We start from the raw sequence: 19,552 nt of genomic DNA on the forward strand, positions 1-19,552 counted from the left end.
GAGACTTCTCACCGGACAGCCCAGTTGACTGATTGGATCAGGAGCGTATTTAGGTGGATATTGTGTTTAAAGACATTTCGTGCTTTTGTTGACACTAATTATGGCAGAGACGGATCCGAAATCGGTGCAGGATCTTACAGCAGTGGTAAGTGTCAAATATCGGGATGCTAAACCAAGCGAGGCTAGGCTAAGCTAAGTAGGGTAGGGTAAGCTAAGCTAGCTAGAGTAGCATAACAACCAACGTTCCAGGCTTTCTGTTTACATAGTGTCCTTAAATGCTGTACGTTATAATAAATAAGCTGTTATTCTAAATAAAAGTGATCTGACTGAGATTTGATGTTTGGTAGATTAGTTTAGAGAGGGTTAGTGAGTAGAGTCAGACTGTAGTTTGATAGTCTTAACTCCATGATCCAGCAGTTCTGTTAGTTCTGTTAATAAGAGTGATGGCAGTAAATTAATGTAACCCGGTTGTGTGTGTGTGTGTGTGTGTGTGTGTGTGTGTGTGTGTGTGTGTGTGTGTGTGTGTGTGTGTGTTGTGTGACAGGTGCAGACATTGCTGCAGCAGATGCAGGACAAATTCCAGACCATGTCAGATCAAATCATCGGGAGAAATATCCTTCCCTGTAATGAGCAACATGGGATAATGCATGCGCGCACACACACACACACACACACACACACACACACACACACACACACACACACACACACACACACATATATTTGAGAGAGACACACAACTCACATCCAGTAGTGATGAGAAAATTGAATTATTTGAATTCAAAATGAACTAATCTTTTTTTTTTTTTAGTCGATTAATTAATTTCGTTCCTTCGATCATAAATAAAAGAAAATTTTCAATAAGCAGATCCTCCAACACGTTTACGTACACGGCCCTTGACTATAGTTCCAATAATTTAAATAAGACAACGCAGCTAGGGACAAATTGTGATGAACAGAATGTGTAGCTTCACCTCTCATATCCGCTGGTCCGAGTCGTTAGTTCTTTTGTCACATGACTCCCAGAAATATTCTAACAATAATGTCAAGATTCGGACCAAAAAACCCCTGATCTATTGCATTGTGTAGCGTCCATGCGAGTCACGTGATAAAAGAACGAAAGAGTTGAACAGGAACTACTCAATTCTGTTTTCTGTACATAACCTACAAATATTTTGCAATGCCTCGTTTTGAAGCAACGTCTACGATCAGAATCAGGTGTTGTCAGTAATCTGCAGCTAAACTGTAACTGAATTTACAATCCAGAATTTCTGTCCTTTCTTGTTCTCTACTGATCACAACTTAATTTTCTCGTGATCCTGACAAAACAATTATATTGGGGGAAAAAATGGATATAGAAGGTCAACGTTCCACTGTTAAAATGTCCAGATTTCATTTGTTTAATTTTGCTATCTTAAAAAAAAAAAAAAATAAGACACCTCTCTAAAACAATGAAGCCTTGTGGTATTACCATGATGCTTTATGGATCCAGAGCTTTTGTAATGCTGAAGGGAATTACAAATACATGATAGCAGGTGATTTTAGTGCAAAAGCTTCAGGTAAACTAAAAATTTAAATTTACAACAATGACCCAAAGCATTCATCCAAATCAACAAAGCATCGACTTAACCAGAGAAAGATTAATGTTTTTAAATATTATAATGCATGACCTCTTAGGATTTCTGTATATTTTGGCACCCCCAAAGTCAATATTTAGAATAACAGTATTGTGTGTCTTCCTTCAGTCTCACTCCATTGGTTTAAGCATTTCTTTAAGCAGGAATGGAAAATGAGGACAAACCTTTTTCTTTTTTTTTTAAGCAATACGCTAGCTAGCTTACTAATGAGTGGTGTATATCTTCCTCCTGAAACCAGCAAATGATTCTGTTATACAGAGTGTCCCACAAGTCTCCATATGTACATACAATATATATTTACAGAGCGTTTATTTAAGAAGGCCTTTGACAAAAGAAGATTGTGTTGAAATCATTGTTGGATTGGGTCCCAGTGTCGTGATGGACTTTAACAGGAAAACATGGTCAAACACGTCACTTATTAAACTTATTAACAAGCTAGAGTTGCGGACCAACTGAGAGGTGTTCATGAACATGACGAAGGCACGACCAACATGGTGCTGGCTGTTCTGGTCGCTCGTGTATTAAGACTTTTAGGACACTTTTTTCGTTCTGGATCGTTTTTTCATTTTGATTTGATGTCACTTTCTAAACAGTGAAGAAGTTGTAAAGATCATCCCGAGTTCCCCGAGTTGGAGTTTAGGGGGGTGTTTTTTTTTTTTTTTTACTGGTTTTAAACTCTGTTTGAATGCAGTAGATCTATCAAGGTTAGGGAAACTTGAAGAGTTTACTAGAAACCTTGTAGGATTTCTTAGACTTTTATTCAGTCTGACATGGAGCTGGTCAGTTCAGAAACAGATATTTTTGTGTATTTTGTGCCATGTGCTGATCACAATGTATATTCTGATTCATTTTCATGAGAATTCTCTGTTAAAAGAGACCAGGTTTGGGGCTTAAGTAGTTTTCCTGGGGAATTTAGTTCCGTTTATTTTCACCATGTCGTGTCGATGTACAGAGACCCGGAGAGATTCTTATAATCCCTCCAGGGGGTCCTATCTCCTAGTTGGTCTGGAGATCCCTCAGAATGAGCTGAAATCTGGGTTAATAGATGAATAAAGGAATGTTTGAATAAGTTCCATCATGGCCAGTCAGGATGCTCACTCATCACCCACAACCTGATAACATGCTCGGATAAAAATCCAAATTTTTGGTTTGAACCGATAGTGATCGAACAATGCTTGGCCCAGAGTAGTGTGTGTGTGAGTGTGTGAAAAGTTTCGAGTTCTGTAACACGCCAATGGATGGCAGCACAAGGCTGCACGCACAATCACAGGGAGCGCCAACCTTCATAAGTCAGTGTGCAACGCGCGTTTCTCACCGGAAACAGCGTGATCTCGCTTCCGCACTTCCCTACTCGCCAGATTTGGCTCCTGTGGACTTCGCAGTCTTCCCGAAGATGATCTGGCTCAAAGGTCGCTTTTTTTTTGACACCCTTGCGGAGATCCAGAATAGCAGAAGGCGCTTAATACGCTTTAAAAAGGAAGACTTTCAGAACACATTACAGAATCGGCAGGAACACTGCATTGCGTCGCAAGGGGACTATTTTGAAGGTGATGGTGTTTAAAAAGAGCTAGTCTTGAAACTATTTCATACCACCTTGTACAGACACGATTCAAACCAGCCAATATTAGGTGAAGCTTGTGCACATCCAGACCTGTTCCCGTAACACCCTCTATCTCCCATGCTGAACTCTTATTTTTGGGGATTTTTAATCCTGTAAATGGAGCTGCTTTGTTCGACATTTAGTTTTTTAGCCATTTTAGGAAAAACATTTGCATTTCAAAAGCTCCAGTTGCGTAGTACTCCGTGTGTTTACCTTAACAAGAGTCACTTGATGAGATGAGCACACGTATTGATGATTTGGAGAAGAATATCGCTGACCTGATGACCCAGGCTGGGGTGGAGGAGGCAGAAGGAGAGAACAAAGCCAAAGATGGCGAGGCTTCTTAATGAAGGTATTTTTTTTTTTTTGCTTTATGTGAAATTGTTATTCATTTCATTCCTGTTTAATGTACATTTGCTAAATGACTAACATCAGCTATTCTGTTAAACAGGTTGCCCAGTAATGACTGAGTAAAGGAAACTCTTGGAGAGCAGCAACCTTTCCCCAGTAGTGCTGCCTGTTTTGATTTGATGTATTGTTGTATAGTTCTTTTTATACTGAATTCAACTAATTCCAATGGATGTTGGATAATGTTCTCTAATATTTAGGTTTTTCTTTATTGGTGGTGCAGATCATGTTTGTAGCCTGCTTTAAGGCCAGCCAGCAGCATGGTTGAGGCCTGTTACTGTACTATCAGCACTATGTAATGTGCCAAACCAACACCATTCCAGTTTCAACTGAGTTTGTGCTATTAAAGTTTAATACAAAAGAGTTTCTGTAATTTCTTTAATCACCCACTGCATTATTGCTTAATACTGTGCAGATCAAATCTAAGTGTTTAAAATTGGGGAGCATTAATGGCTCATATGATTCCATGATCTTCAAGGGAATTTCACCACAATAACACTAATGTAAGTCTGTTAATAAAAGGCTTATCTGAGATAGACTTGATAGGCATTTCTTTTTTTATAAACAATCTGTAGTCCTGCTCACTTGTTTCTAATTGGCTCACAAGTCTGAAGCTAAAGAATTCGATATTCCGTACCAGTGAAGTTTATCCAGATACATTTAGCACAGCAAAAAATAACCACTCAAACAAGGACCTGTGCATTTCGTTATCCCGGTCCCCCTTCAGTGATCACACCATTGTGGTACTCGAGAGGAAGTCGGGTTTCAAAAGAGCAGAACATTTCCAGTAAATCTCTGCAAACTTTCAATGGGAACTTCATCTGGGGAATTTTGGAAATTTCAAATTGGAACCGTATATAAACCGTATCATGTACTAAAACATTTTGTTCGGTTATAAACTAACCTGCATGCAAAGTAATACAGGTTAAAAAATGACATTTTGGACTTTGATTTGTATATAATTTTGTTACACAACAGCTTACACACAGCACAATGTTTTTAACATTTATGCAAAAAAACTTTTTTTTACGTGAATACTTGTCAAAATTGACTTTTTTACATTTGGTGTCTATTTAATTTGGATAATTCAACTGAAATTTGCATTAAATCTGGTTGTTTTAACCAAAATTATCCTGCAAAATTTTTTTTTCTTCAAATACATTCAAGTTCCCCATGTAGACCAACCTGCTATTTTCTAAAATTCCCAGTTTATTCCCATTAATGCCTATATTTTCCAGTCTTAAAAATATCTGCAGTTTTGCAACCCTAATAAGAAGAAAGTGTAGTACATGCGTTTTGCATACTGACAGATGAAGGGGTCTAAAATCAAATGCTTCACCTGACTCTCTCTACAGAGACGTAAGTGAGTGAGTACAGCGTCTCTGTGTATACATATGGAAATACAACCACCAAATGGATTCTTGCCAACTGCTCGTCACTGCTTCCAGGTTCAACTCCTAGGGATCTGTACACAGACTCTGAAACTTGTTTTCCCACACCACATTATTTCACATTCTCTTCAGTACTTGTAGCTATAGTGTGTGTGTGTGTGTGTGTGTGTGTGTGTGTGTGTGTGTGTATATATATATATATATATATATATATTTACACACACACACACACATTTCCTGATTTCTTATTTTTTTTTTTGCATGTTTGTCACACTTTGTTTCTGATCGCACTTTTTTACACCTCTATATAAACACGAACGCACGGATCAAACCCATCGTTAGTCCTAATTCCCCTAGAATTACAAGCATGTCCTGACCTGTAATCCCTCAGCATGCTGCTGTCTTAACAGCCGAGTGGCTGTACGCTCTTCAAACTAAATCCGAAGCCGCACCTCTTCAATAAACACTAAGCACTAAAGTAAAGCACTAAAATCTACACGTTCACTTTGTGTAGCTGTGCAAACTCCCACACTCGTCTCTCTCTTATCCAACAGGATTTTAATCTAAATCGATCCTATTTGTACATGTGGAGGCCATGTTTATCTATAAATACTACACAGCACTTCTGCAAGTCACTGCATAAGAACATTTGCTCCAAACGTAAATATTCCATTTATTACAGAACTTTTGAAAACCCTGATTATAAAAAGGCGTACAAATAGCAGTAATGTTTATGGATGCAGGTTCTTTCTAATGATTATGAAACACCGGATATAGAAAACAACCATTTATTGTAATGAACAGATTTCTAAAAGTAATAAACACAAAAAACAAACTACATTTTAAAACAGATAGAATACATTTTTGCCAAAAATCTATATTAAAAAGTGCCTTTACAAAAAAAGAACAGATTTTTAAATTTGAACTAGAAATGCATGGTGCATGATTAAAACACAAAGTCTGGCTCGGTCATGTCAATGGCCCAGGCAAACTTGTCCCTCTGGGTCTTGTTATAGATTTTATCCAGTTGCACCTCCATGTTCTTGCACCTACAAACACGACACAATGAAATAATGTACATTAAAGCATCTATTATCTGTATTATCTATTAAAAAAGGTGTCAAATTTAGTTGTGGATGAATTCTGGAAAAGAAAAAAGAATATATATTTAAAGTTTAGAAGCAGCTAGTCATACATGCATCTTCCTTTTTTCCTATGCAACAAACCAGCAAAAAGTTCCAGGACTTAAGAGTCCAAATGTAAATTTTCGGCTCTCACAATAGAACTAATGTAAGACTGAGAACAATGGAAGGGTTGCCAGGAGAAAGCCTCTTTTTTTTTTGTGTTTAAATACAAAAAAAGCATAGCAGCATGGCTTAGATTTGAAAACTTGCATCTAGGGCTGAAACGATTCTTTGAGTAAGTTGAGTGATTCGAATACAAAAAAGCATCGAGGCAAATATTTTGCTTTGATAAAATATGTATGCTCCACTACTACACCCAGAGCACTGTGTTTCTCCACGGTCCATTATTACTGATGCACCACATCAGAAAGTTTCCAAAGTTTGGGATCATCAAAAAAAAAAAAAAAAAAAAAAAGCCGTACAGCACGTTAACCCTTTTTAAAGGAATTAAACATTTTTATTATTTTTATTTAGTTTAATTTTTTATTTAATTACTTTGTATTTTGATGTAATATGGCAACTAAATGGGTTAAATTTTTTTTTACACAGATTGCAATTTCAATCCTAAAAAGGAAACACAACTTGTTCATTTTAAGAGACTCTTGTTTTCTATTGTACATTTAGCATTGCTCCTTAATGGAGAAAAATTACTTCTTATCCGATTAATCGATGGACTAATCGGTAGAGTATGCGATACTAAAATAAATCGGTAGCTGCAGTCCTAGTTGAATCTATACAAAAATGGAACTTATGTAAGACGAGACCAAAGTAGAGAACTCTGGTCCACAATGCACAGCCCCATGTTTGTTTGTGCTGAGGTGGTGTTTTTAGCCAAAGGATGATTTAAAGCTTACTATGCAGACACAAGAACTTTGTGACCTGCAATCATTGAGTTGGCCATGAACACCAACGTGTTCTTAAGTCAAATGTGTGTCCATCTCTCTAACAGCTAAAACTGGGTCATAGAACAAGACAATGATCTCAAGCACACCAATATTTCAACAGAATGTCTGAAAAAGAGCAGAATCGAGGTGCTCCAGACCTCAACCAGAATGAAATGCTGTGCTAGGACCTTAAGAGAGCTGCGCATGAACAAATGCCTAAAAACTTCAACGAACAGTGGCCAACATTCCTCCTCAACAATGTGAGTGTGATAAGATCTGAGAGACTGAACACGAGTACTGATTAAATTAAATACAGAAAACGAGTTGCTTCTGAGGATGGTTGTACAAGCTACTGAATCATAAAGTGTACCAAGGATTTCGCACATGGTTTCGTCCATTTTGGTTTGATTTTTGTAAAAAAAAAGATTTTACAATGACACAAGGTTATACACGTGTTGCCTGTGTAAGATTGTATTTACCTAAATGTAAAGACCAGCTAGGGACGAGATGATTTTTCTTTCATGCCAATTGATGGTGGAAATTAGATTTATAAAGGTTTTTGCTATTGCTAAGGGAATTTGGAGTTATTTCATATTTATATCTCTGTAAATCTGTCAGTCATGATTTCAAACTTACAATAATTTCCTGTTCCTAGTGACCCACGTGTACTTAAAAAATAAATAAATAAATCAAACATCAGTGGGAATATACTTCAACTGCAGTTTACTTACATGAAATAATAGAGGTGCCAATACTTGTGCCACACATATATTTAACAAATATACATTTTTAGATAAATCCATGTTGTTTGCAATTGTTTGATATCCATATATGAATAGTATTTTTGTTTTCAGACTATTGTTTTTTCTTCTTTGCTTCTATTTCCCAATCAGACCAACAGTAGCGGAGGACACTGTAAATTGTGTGGAAGCCTGAGAAGCAGCAGCCTCACCAGGCCACGCTGATGCGTGGGTCCAGATAGTTTAGCTTGGAGGTGCTGAGGGCGATCTGCTTGTTCTCCTCTCGGTCTGTAGCCTGAACCTCCATCCTAAGCAGCTGCTCTTCACAGCGCTGCACTGCCTTCTTCTTCTTCTCTATCACACTACACACACACACACACACACACACACACACACACACACACACACACACACACACACACACACACACACACACTATTACAACAAATGAAAAATCATGAGGCGCTTTAAACTAAATATTGATGAGCAAAAAAATCATGGTTATGAACAAACCCTCATTAAAACTCATCCAATTCCTTGAAGCACATGAGAAAACAATTGATGTTTTTAATAACCTGAATACTGTGCATTCTAGCTCATGTCCTTAGAGAACAACAAGAGGGGGGGCGGGTGCGCGGAACGGAAAGGGAACTTACGCCAGCAGTTTGTTGTCCGAGTTCCCTTTGGCTTCCTTCTTGGCTTGCTTCAGCTCCTTTTTCGCCAGCGCCAGCTGCTCTTTCCTACTCTCAATCTGAGGACAGTGAGGCGCAGTAAGTCACATATCCAGCACCAAGGAAGCGTATGCGAAGCATTACAAAGCACACGGTAAAAACACGTGCAGTTACATGACTAATCTTATCTTGGGGACTGGACTGTATCTCTCATATATACAGTGTACAAACACACTACATGGACAGAATATTTGAACACCTGACTTTTTTTTTTTAGGCATTCGTGCCTCTAGGATGCATATAGGATGTCTTTAGATGCTGAAGCATCACATGATTCTTTCACTTGTACTGGGAGACTTAAACCTGTTCCAGCATGACAGTGCCCCTGTGCACAAAGCCAGTTTTATAAAGATATAGTTTACAAGTGTTCGAGTTAAAGATCTTGAGTAGTCTGCTACAGAGCTCTGATCTCAACCCTGAACACCTTTGGGAGGAATTAAAACACTGACTGCACCCCAGACCTCCTCATCTCACCTACAGCAGTGCCTGACTTTACTGACACCCTCGTGGGATAATGAGCACAAATCTCCACAATCACACTCCAAAATCTAGACAAGCGTGGCCATCAACTGGTTCTGTGTATTATTATTAGTGTGTCTGTCTAGGAGGATCAGTGGAAATTACAAAAGCATTCCAGTGCCATCTGATGACATTTGTGTACGCAGCTGCATATGGTATATGGATTAGAGAAACATATTATGTCCATATATTGTCCACGATTTTTTTTTTTTTTTTTTTTAATGTGCGATTTGACATTAGCAGACTAGTGCCAGTGTGCAATTAAAAAATACACAAACGGTAAGATGAGTCTGTCACAGCTGTCCACATTAAGGTACCAGCACAAGAACGTAAATAATCATCTAATTATCATTATGGATAAAACGCCTAATTTACATATTAATTCAAGTATTAGAATGTGATTATTCACATACTACACTTCCATATATTAGTCCGGCAAAAACAATAAAAGGGCTTCAGCCTGTTTACTGCAGTGTCATGAAAACTAGCTACAAGAACAGAAATGTGCACTAAGTATTAACATTTAATTTCTATTTCATGTGCTATTTCTTTGACTGCTCACACCTTGACCTGAAGGTTGGCCATGGACTGCTCGAAGGTCTTTGGCGGCGCCCGCTGATGGTTACAGAGAACTGCAACCGCGCGGTTCGCTCTGTTGTAGGACAGGAGCTTCTCCACCAAATTCTCTGAACCTGTACATGAGGCAAAAAGAAAAAGCAATGAATAATATATAACATTAATAATAAATAAATCATCATCTTTAGCGGAATAAAAAAAAAATTGAAATTAAAGGTCAACCTGGACATTTCTGCACTCAGTAGCCAGTTGCTTGCACAAGTTCTTTTAATTATGGGCAAAAAAAAAAAACTTACATGTACACACCCCCACACACAAGACATTTTAATAATTACTAGGTAACTAGCTTGCTCATAAAAAATGCAGAATAATTCCAAGGGTTAATTGTGCAGAAGAGCAAATACACACCATCAGCGACAAAGTAAGTGCAAAGTAAAGCCATGCAGAAGATGCCGACACACGCAGACACACACATGCACACACTTTGGAAATTCAGTTTAAATGAATCATAAGATATCTGTGATTCCAGCAAAACAAAGCCAATAATCTTTATAATTATCATCTCCACCATCCGCTAGACAAGTTGTATATAAGCAGAACTATTGGGACACCTGATTTTTCCCGCTATATGTGGTTCTTTCCCGATCGTTACCATGAAGTTGGCACGGTACCCCCACACCAACCGTGAAAGTAGGGGTGGGCGATATGAGCTAAAAAATTATATCATGATATTTTTCACTGTCCAAACGATATCTGTATTATTATAATATAAGGAAAACAGAATTTTAAATCATTTTAGTAAACCACAATTACATTCAGACACAAGATACATTTTAAACATACTGATTTCGTTGTAAACTATTTCCCAACGAAGCTGTGGTGGGCACGTTGGCTACCGCGGCGGATCTCGTGTCTTGGCTCCAGAGTTTGAATCAACTTTCTGAAATCTTTCTCTCTCCACAGTTTTAATGGTTACCATCTCTCTCTGTGACGTGTGATTGCACTTGCTATGTCTTTCCCTTATTTATTTATTGCTCATCTAATCATAATGAGTCCTGGCAGCGAATAAAGACTATTGATTGCTATAGACTATTGGAGGTATCTGTTGCATGCATTTGGTGTTTCCACTTTTGGCTACAACAACACAGTGACGAAACATATGCCTGTGCACGCTTGTTCCTTCGTCGTATGGGACTGGTTGGGGTTCAACATTTGTGTCGCCGTGCTGTTGTAGCCGGTTGTGTTTACTACATAAATTCAAACATGTTCTTTCATAGTTGTGGTGTTGAGTATTAATGTACAATGTTGAAAATACTACAAATAAAGAGAAACCACTGAAGGAGAAACTTTTGATTATGTTATACTGTGCATATATAAAGAGCGAATTGTAATACAGCTTCTTATAAAACCATGAATACAAATGATAAAAACTGTGTGTTTGTGTGTTCTGTGGTGAACAGCAGAATAGATGGGTGAAATTGAAGTCTCTGTTCATGTTTTGCGTGCGAAGCCATTTGAGGCTTTATCTGTTTGACAGCACGGACAAAGGAAGCTATTACACATGAGAGAACGATGTTTTGTTGTTCAGCTCTAAAGTCAGACAGCAGGTTATTAAGGTTTCTACAGGATGCAAAGCAGGTAAAAAAAAAAAAAAAAGGAAAATATACTGTATTATTGTAGAACACCACCACATTTGAGTTTGGTTGATTTTAAAGCTGCAGACATAGCGAAATCTACTGACGATTCCGAACATCAATCCTTACAATCTTAGAAATGGAACAGAAGTTGTGTCCTATATATGAATAATAAATTTTCTTGTCTTCTGCAAAATTATCTTCAGAAGTGATTGTAGCCTCTGGTCAGTTTGTTGTACTTTAAAAGATGTTGTGTTAATCGATAACTGTTTCATTAAAGTATCAAACAGCCAAATGGCAATTATCCCTTCAGCAGCTGCTTGTGTCAGCACTTCGTACATCTAGACTTTGGTTTTAAAATTACATAAATAAATTTGGCTGTAGGTTTGGGGTCATTTTCCTGCTGCAGAATAAATGTAGTCGCAAACAGACACCTCCCTGATTGTAATGCATGATGGATAAGTATCTGCTTGTACTTGTCAGCACTTAGGACACCATTAATCCTGACCAAATCTCCAACACTATCTACAGAAATGCAGCCCCGAACATGCAAGAAACCTCCACCATGCTTCACTGTTTCCTGCAGACACATAATTCTATACCACTGTGCTGATAAATAAATGGCAATTATTCCTTCAGCAGCAGCTACTACAGTACATCGAGATAAAAATAAATAAACAAATGAATGAATTGAAAAGAACCTGATCATCTCTGTGTGATCACTGGTCTTGTTACAGCCTGTACCACCAAGGAGTCCCTTTTCACAACAGTGAAAACATGAACAGCGTCCCTCCATAGAGAATCACAATGGGGCACTGCATGAGCTATAATTAGTTGGTTCCTTTCCATCACTCCAATTGTCAAGCAGGACCACTACCTCGACCTTGGACCACTATCTCACCCTATGGTACACAATTGGGCTCAGATCGACTATAAAATTATTAAAAGCTATACATGCAATTCTGAGGGTTTTGAATAGCATGCTTTGTGAGCTTGGAAAAAATCGACTCAAAGTGTTCTGTTCTCTTTTATTAAAAGTCTGAAGTCATGTTAATGTGGAGCATTCATACAATCTCCGACCACTTTATTAGGAACACCCATATATCCATTAATTCCTCCAAATACCTAATCAATCCATCATGTTGCAGCAATGCAACCAATATATTCACGCACACTTGAACCAGCATCTTTGGTTAATAATTTGGTTAACGCTTGATTGTTGGTGCCAGATTAGCTGGTTTGTGTATTTCTAGAACTGCTGGTCACACAGATTTTCACACACAATAGTCTCTTGTAGAATGCTGAAGGAACAAACATCCTGCGAGCAATTTGTTACTGAAAATGCCCTGTAGACAACAGATGTAAATAGAGAATGGCCAGACTGGTCTGAGATGAGACAAAGACTATTCATATAACCACTCTGCATGATTGTGGTAAGCAAAAAAGCATCTCAGAATGCACACAATATTGATCCTTGAGGCAGACAGGCTCTAAAAGCAAAAAACCCCCAAAAACAACAGGTTCAACTTCTGCCAGTCAAGAACTAAAACCTGAGGCTGCACTGGGCAAAGAATCACCAAAACTTAGAAACTGGAAAAACATAGCCTGCTCTAATGAATGTCAAATCCATGGACATAGAACATGTATGAGGACAGTGTGACAGCAGTGAAGTGTGCAGTAGGAACGACAGATTGGTTCAAGGTGGAGGTTGGGAGGTGCATCAAAGTTCGGGTCTGAGCCCTTTCCTGTTTGCAGTGGTGATGGACAGGTTGACAGACGAGGTCAGACAGGAATCTCCATGGACTATGATCTTTGCGGATGATATTATTTGTGATGAGAGTAGGGAGCAGATTGAGAGGAGCCTGGAGAGGTGGAGGTATGCGCTGGAGAAGAGTGATAGCAGGAGTGATTTGTGATAGAAGAGTATCTGCAATAGTGAAATGGAAAGTTTATAGGACTGTGGTGTGACCTGCGATGTTGTATGGATTAGAGACAGTGGCATTGAGTAAAAGACAGGAGGTGGAGCTGGAGGTAGCTGAAGAGATTTTTATTGAGAGTGACGACGATGGACTAGATTAGAAATTAGTTTATTAGAGGGACAGCGTATGTAGGACGTTTTGGAGACAAAGTGAGAGGCGAGATTGAGATGGTTTGGACATGTGCAGAGGAGGGGACATGGGGTATATCAGTAGGAAAATGCGCATGTAGGACGCTTTGGAAGAATGCTGAGGATGGAGCCACAAGGATGAAGGAAAAGAGGAAGGCCAAGGAGGAGGTTTATGGATGTGGTGAGGGAAGACATGCAGGTAGTTGGTTTGAACTTATGTAGAGGACAGAGTAGTGTGGAGACGGATGATCCACTGCGGCGACCCCTAATGGGAGCAGACGAAATCCATTAACCCACCTGCCATTTTGTCAGCAGTCCAGGCCAGAAATTTACCCATCCCTCTACATCCAGCAATATAATAGACCATGTTACAAAGCAAAAACTGTAAGTGATTTCAGGAGCTTAACAATGAGTTCAGTGATTTTTAGTGACCGTTTGAGTCACTGGTTCGGTCACAATCCAACTGCAACTTAAACCCGAAACAGAAACAAATCGGACGTCAATTGTTCTGGTTAGCAAGCTCTTGTCTAAATTTACAAACAAGCACTGCCACAACAAGCACCACAAATACCCGCCCTCTGAGTTTGATTGAGTTTAATATGGCTTTCACACCAATAAACAAAATAATACATTTTGCAATAAAGTTTTGGCACTCTTGGTACATCACTGTGCAAAAAAAAAAAAAAAAAAAAAAAAAAAAAAACACCCATGTAAATTTTATATGCGATTGAATTTAAAGTAAGTCTCGAATTAAGCATGCTCATACAGGAACTGCAACTGCAAGCAGCCGTCTGAATTAGCATTTCCTAATTAGCATATTGCATTTGAATCAAGTCCGGAAACTGCTGTCGTACTGTATGAATGATTCATGCTGAGCAAAGTATAAATGGATGTTCTAAATCCGGCGCAGTGTTAATTACAGTCGGTGGGAGACTTACAATTGCTGAGCTCTTTGAGTTGCTGCTGCAATGTCATCGAGGCGTTGTATGTCCTAAAAACCTTGGCTGTAAGACCAGGCATCAGGGAACTCAGATGCTTGTTCAACATCGCAGTCTGGAGAGGGAGAAAAAGAGAACGTTGCTTAGGCTATACGATTAAAACAGACGCAAAAAAAAGTTTTGTTTCCAAAAATAACAATGGTCATTCGGGTTTCACTAGATGGCAGTGCTGCACTGGGATTGAAAATTAGGACTTCAGCAGCTTTACAATGCCACAGAGGGGGAAAAGATTGTGTTACTAGACTAATTTTTTTTTTCAAAAGATTGCTAGTTACTAAGATACCAGTTTATAGAGCTCTGAAGCTAAAAAAAAAAAAAAGGAATTAAATCTGATTTTCCTATAAGGAGGAATATATATATATATATATATATATATATATATATATATATATATATATATATATATTATATATATATATATATATATATATATATTATATATTATATATATATATATATATATCTCCTTATAGGAAATTCAGATTTAATTACTTTCTTTTGCATCAGAGCTCTATAAACTAGTATTAGGTACTGAATGTGATAATTGGCAATGTTATTTTTCTGTTTTGAACTTCTAGGGGTCAGATTTACCACTAGAATAAACAACTTCATATTACAAGTGGTATTGATGGGCCACTTCATGCCTTCACTACCAAATCTAGCCCTTCTTAATACTAATCATCAATGACAGTCTGACCTGGTTGTAATCTTGACCTTGTGAAGATGAGTTCCAAAACTGTCTCCATACTATTCATGCACACATTGTACGAGTGATTCTAAAAATACCTGCTAAACAGAGCTGTGGAAATACTGATGACCTAAAAATATTATGTACACATCACCTACTGGAAAACAAATGTGAATTAGGCCAAAGGTAAAGCATTCAGAATTTCCAGGGAAACATCAGCTGATCACAGTCATGCCTGTGACGTGCAGTAAAGAGAGCTGAAGTATAGGAAAATAAGAACCTAAACTGGAGTGGGCAGAACATTAGACAAATGTTATGCTCTGTGAATACACTAAGGGTAAAAACTAGAACATTAAACACACTGAAATGGTTCTCTCACACCTAAATAGTTAAATCGACAACAAAACGTCAGCAAAAGTTTAAATGTAATAAAATACGCTAATTGTATGTAACAACAACAACAAAAAAAAGTCAGATTCATTTCCCAAGGATCCAAGTGCCATAAGAATTAGGATGGATGGACCTTGTGCATGAGTCTGTGAGAATAGAACGGGTTCTGTGTGCCAGATATGAACACAATCATTACCACTGACCGCAATATGACACACAAGATCACAATATCACAGAGCCATTTCATTGTCCCAGGAGCTCAGCCCTGTGTTCAGTGATTAAACTGGGATTAGGAGACCCTCAGAGAAAGTGTTTAAGGTATAGCCTGGCATTCCAGCTATACATCAACACACACCATAAACTGATATCTAAATATATTAGTCACAGAATCTTGCTTCAAAAAGCTCAGTGTATATAAACGTTAGAGAGAGAGAGAGAGAGAGAGAGAGAGAGAGAGAAATACTTTTTTTTGTTTATTTATTATTTTTTAAGCATTTTGATAGATAGATAGATAGATAGATAGATAGATAGATAGATAGATAGATAGATAGATAGATAGATAGATAGATAGATAGATAGATAGATAGATAGATAGATAGATAGATAGATAGATAGATGGGCAAAATCGGCATTAAAAAATTTATTATAAATCAGGCATGGCTGTTTGATTATTCGTATACGGGACACGACTTATGTTATATCCTAAAATAAAAAATTACACAACTTATGTTATATCTAAAAATTAACAAGATATTTTCATCCCTTCATGTAAGATGCTCATGATGAAGCATTGTGTGAAGTCTGAAATCTAAAAAAAAAAAAAAATATTATATTGTAAACTAAATAAAGCAGGGTTCAGTATCGCAGTGTCGCTAGCGACCTGTGGCAATGTGTAAACGTGCGTTATTTCCAAATGAGATTTGTAAATTTGAAGACCTCTATAATGATTATATTTATACTGCATAAATAATAAACCACTCAAAATCCAAGGCATAAAAGATAAATGAGCATCATTAAGTGCGAACAATGAAGTCCTCTAGACTCGCAAACAAGGTTCGCTGGCAAGAATAGGAGGCTGATCCTGGTAAAATTACTCATTTATCTTAATACATAGTCATAAATGTGTACTATGCAAATGAAAGTATACAAAAGTAGTGGATTCATCAGTAGGATTGAAGAAGCTCGCTCTCGATCACAATTTGCCAAACTTTGTGCACAAAATAACCCGATTGTTTTTGGGTAAATGTCTGATCCATTAAAACCGTAATTTACATTCATCAATGCATTAAAACTGATCAAATGTAGTTTTCTAACTGGTGGCTTGACTGCAAATTACCACATCAATTTATTAAACAGGCACACAAGGAATAATAAATGCTGATCGTGTAACAATCATTAGATCTAATCAGTCAGAAGATACTGAACCTATTTCTCCAGCAGCAGCTACATCGATAGGGCTAAATATCATTCAAATCACATGCTGTCCAAACACATTACCATTTCTATAGAAAGCACTCATTCATGTGGATTTAATGACTGTAAAGTGAATGTGCCATTTTTTAATCCAAGACAGTCATCGATATATAGATAAAGTAAAAAAAACAAAAACTGTTGATATTCTGACTCTATGTAAGCTTTTTTTGGAAGGAGTCTCCAGTCCAACTGGTAAAACTGAAGGTAAAAGCCTTCATAACCAAGAACTTTGCACTTTTTCATATTTCTATAGTATTATCTTCAGCAGAGAAAAAATATATAGATGGATGGATGGATATTGTGTAATAAAAGAAAAAAAGAAAAAAATGGTAATAGAAAAAAAAAAAAAAAAAAAAAAAAAAAAAGAATTTATCAAGTAAAAAAAGCATAATGTTGCTCCTCAAAAGATCGTACTGCTCAGGTTGAACTCGTATTGCTCAGGTTTTGCAGTCTGCCCTAGGCAACAGTATTTCACAATAAATGAGTGTGTTTGATTATGAAGAACAATAATCTGGATGCTCCATCTAGCCACACCCTGTTGACTCTGATTTCTAACATCTGGCTTCTCTATGACTGATTCAGCAAATGCTGAACTGATCAAAAACAGACATAACATATGGAGGCAGGTATTAATGAAATCTTCATTAGCGGTTTCATAACGATGGTTTGAAATTAGTATAAGTTCTCCTTGTTCCACCAAAAACAGCCCTGCTTTATCAAGGCATGGACTCCACAATGTATCTAGAGGTATGTTGTGGTATTTGGCATCAAGACATCAGCAACTGATCCTGTAAGTAGCCAGGATCCTTCATGGATCAAATTCAGCACCTCCCACAGATTCTCTGCAGTGTGGCAGGGAGCCTTATCCCGCTGAACGAGGCCACTGATATTATGGAATACCACTGTCATGTAAGAGTATACATGATTTACAACACTGATGAAATATGTTGTACATGTCAAAGTAACATCCACATGAATGACGACAATGACAAGGTTTCATAGCAGAACTCTGCTCAAATGTTCGAGTTGTCCGTCTTTGGACTATTATGGTCCAACAACTGCATACCGGGAACTCCCCATTTGGAGATGTCTTGACCCAGTCCCCTAACCATTTCAGTTTCCATTTAAACTTAATCAGATCCCCTATAGTTGGCCATTTCTCCTGCTTCCAACAAATCAAATTAGAGACTGACTTTTTATTTGCTGCTTGATACAATACATTTTATGGCTTGGCAGTTCCTTAGTTTGTTCCTTCCTTAGTTTCTTCATTTCTCCCTTAGTTCCTTCCTTCATCAGTTGCTTCATACTTTCATTCCTTGTTCCTTAGTTCGTTCCATCCTTATTTTCATATTTTCTCTCTTTTATTAGTTCACTCCTTCCTTCCTTTAGTTAGTTCTATTTTTTTCCATCCTTAGTTCTTTCCTTCTTTAGTTTGTTCCTTCCTTCTTTAGTTCATTCGATCCTTAGTTGATATTCCTTCCTTCCTTAGTTCGTTCCTTCCTTGCTTCTTTCTAAATAAATTTCAATATTAATACCAACAGTCTTGCAACACAACTTTAGCTTTATAAAAAAAAATAAAAAAAAATTAAATAATTAAAAATGTGATGTTTTATTAAGAACCAGCTGAAACACGTGTACAGAAAAATAATGGTCAATCCTTTAAAATCCTGAAGCTTACAGCCAGAAAAGTGTACAAAACATATCATACGCAAAAACTGAAACACAAAAATGTTGACTCTGTTTACTCAACTCAGGAGGTCGAGTAAACACTGAATTTAAAGTGTGCAGGCTCAGAGCTGGACCAGACTAATTAGACAGCTGATAAGGCAATAAGTCTTGTCTCCTTGGTACAATTACAGTAATAATTCGCCATGCATAGCCTGTCATGACACAGAGAGCAAGAGAGACAGAAAGAGAGTCAACCGTGTTTGATGAGCTATTTCTGACGGCAGTGCATGAGCACCACTGACGTTTTGACGGCTGATGTCTGATTATAAATGAAATTGATAAGGTTCGTAGCCATGCATATGTATGTACAGTGAGGAAAATAAGTATTTGAACACCCTGCTATTTTGCAAGTTCTCCCACTTAGAAATCATGGAGGGGTCTGAAATTGTCATCGTAGGTGCATGTCCACTGTGAGAGACATAATCTAAAAAAAAAAAATCCAGAAATCACAATATATGATTTTTAAACTATTTATTTGTATGATACAGCTGCAAATAAGTATTTGAACACCTGTCTATCAGCTAGAATTCTGACCCTCAAAGACCTGTTAGTCCGCCTTTAAAATGTCCACCTCCACTACATTTATTATCCTAAATTAGATGCACCTGTTTGAGGTCGTTAGCTGCATAAAGACACCTGTCCACCCCATACAATCAGTAAGAATCCAACTACTAACATGGCCAAGACCAAAGAGCTGTCCAAAGACACTAGAGACAAAATTGTACACCTCCACAAGGCTGGAAAGGGCTACGGGAAAATTGCCAAGCAGCTTGGTGAAAAAAAGGTCCACTGTTGGAGCAATCATTAGAAAATGGAAGAAGCTAAACATGACTGTCAATCTCCCTCGCACTGGGGCTCCATGCA

General features: G+C 37.7%; 3 protein-coding genes across 4 annotated transcripts in view; 1 reads left to right on the plus strand and 2 right to left on the minus strand.

Moving 5' to 3' along the window:
* LOC310731914 (solute carrier family 66 member 2) overlaps positions 1–1,222 on the minus strand; it is a 62,283-nt gene extending 61,061 nt beyond the window's left edge. Inside the window, exon 1 of the mRNA XM_083551996.1 lies at positions 975–1,222. The gene's annotated coding sequence lies outside the window, so the exon portion shown is untranslated. The remainder of the gene's footprint in view (positions 1–974) is intronic.
* On the plus strand, positions 6–4,008 carry hsbp1b (heat shock factor binding protein 1b). The gene is made up of 4 exons (XM_083552006.1): positions 6–145; positions 545–611; positions 3,466–3,589; positions 3,689–4,008. Exons 1-3 carry the CDS (start codon positions 101–103, stop codon positions 3,582–3,584), a joined length of 231 nt encoding a protein of 76 aa, XP_083408132.1. The 5' UTR covers positions 6–100; the 3' UTR covers positions 3,585–3,589; positions 3,689–4,008.
* Positions 4,009–5,807: 1,799 nt separating this feature from the next.
* LOC310731880 (DNA topoisomerase I, mitochondrial) overlaps positions 5,808–19,552 on the minus strand; it is a 64,151-nt gene continuing 50,406 nt past the window's right edge. For both annotated transcript variants that reach the window (XM_083551922.1, XM_083551921.1), the window contains exons 14-18: positions 14,350–14,464; positions 9,659–9,786; positions 8,501–8,595; positions 8,057–8,206; positions 5,808–6,085 (exon numbers count right to left, since the gene is read on the minus strand). In XM_083551922.1, the coding sequence (XP_083408048.1) occupies positions 5,983–6,085; positions 8,057–8,206; positions 8,501–8,595; positions 9,659–9,786; positions 14,350–14,464 (591 nt within the window). In that variant the 3' untranslated portion in view covers positions 5,808–5,982. The remainder of the gene's footprint in view (positions 6,086–8,056; positions 8,207–8,500; positions 8,596–9,658; positions 9,787–14,349; positions 14,465–19,552) is intronic.

Source organism: Silurus aristotelis (assembly GCF_946808225.1).
Source record: "Silurus aristotelis genome assembly, chromosome: 10".
In the NCBI taxonomy this organism is placed as follows: Eukaryota; Metazoa; Chordata; class Actinopteri; order Siluriformes; family Siluridae; genus Silurus; species Silurus aristotelis.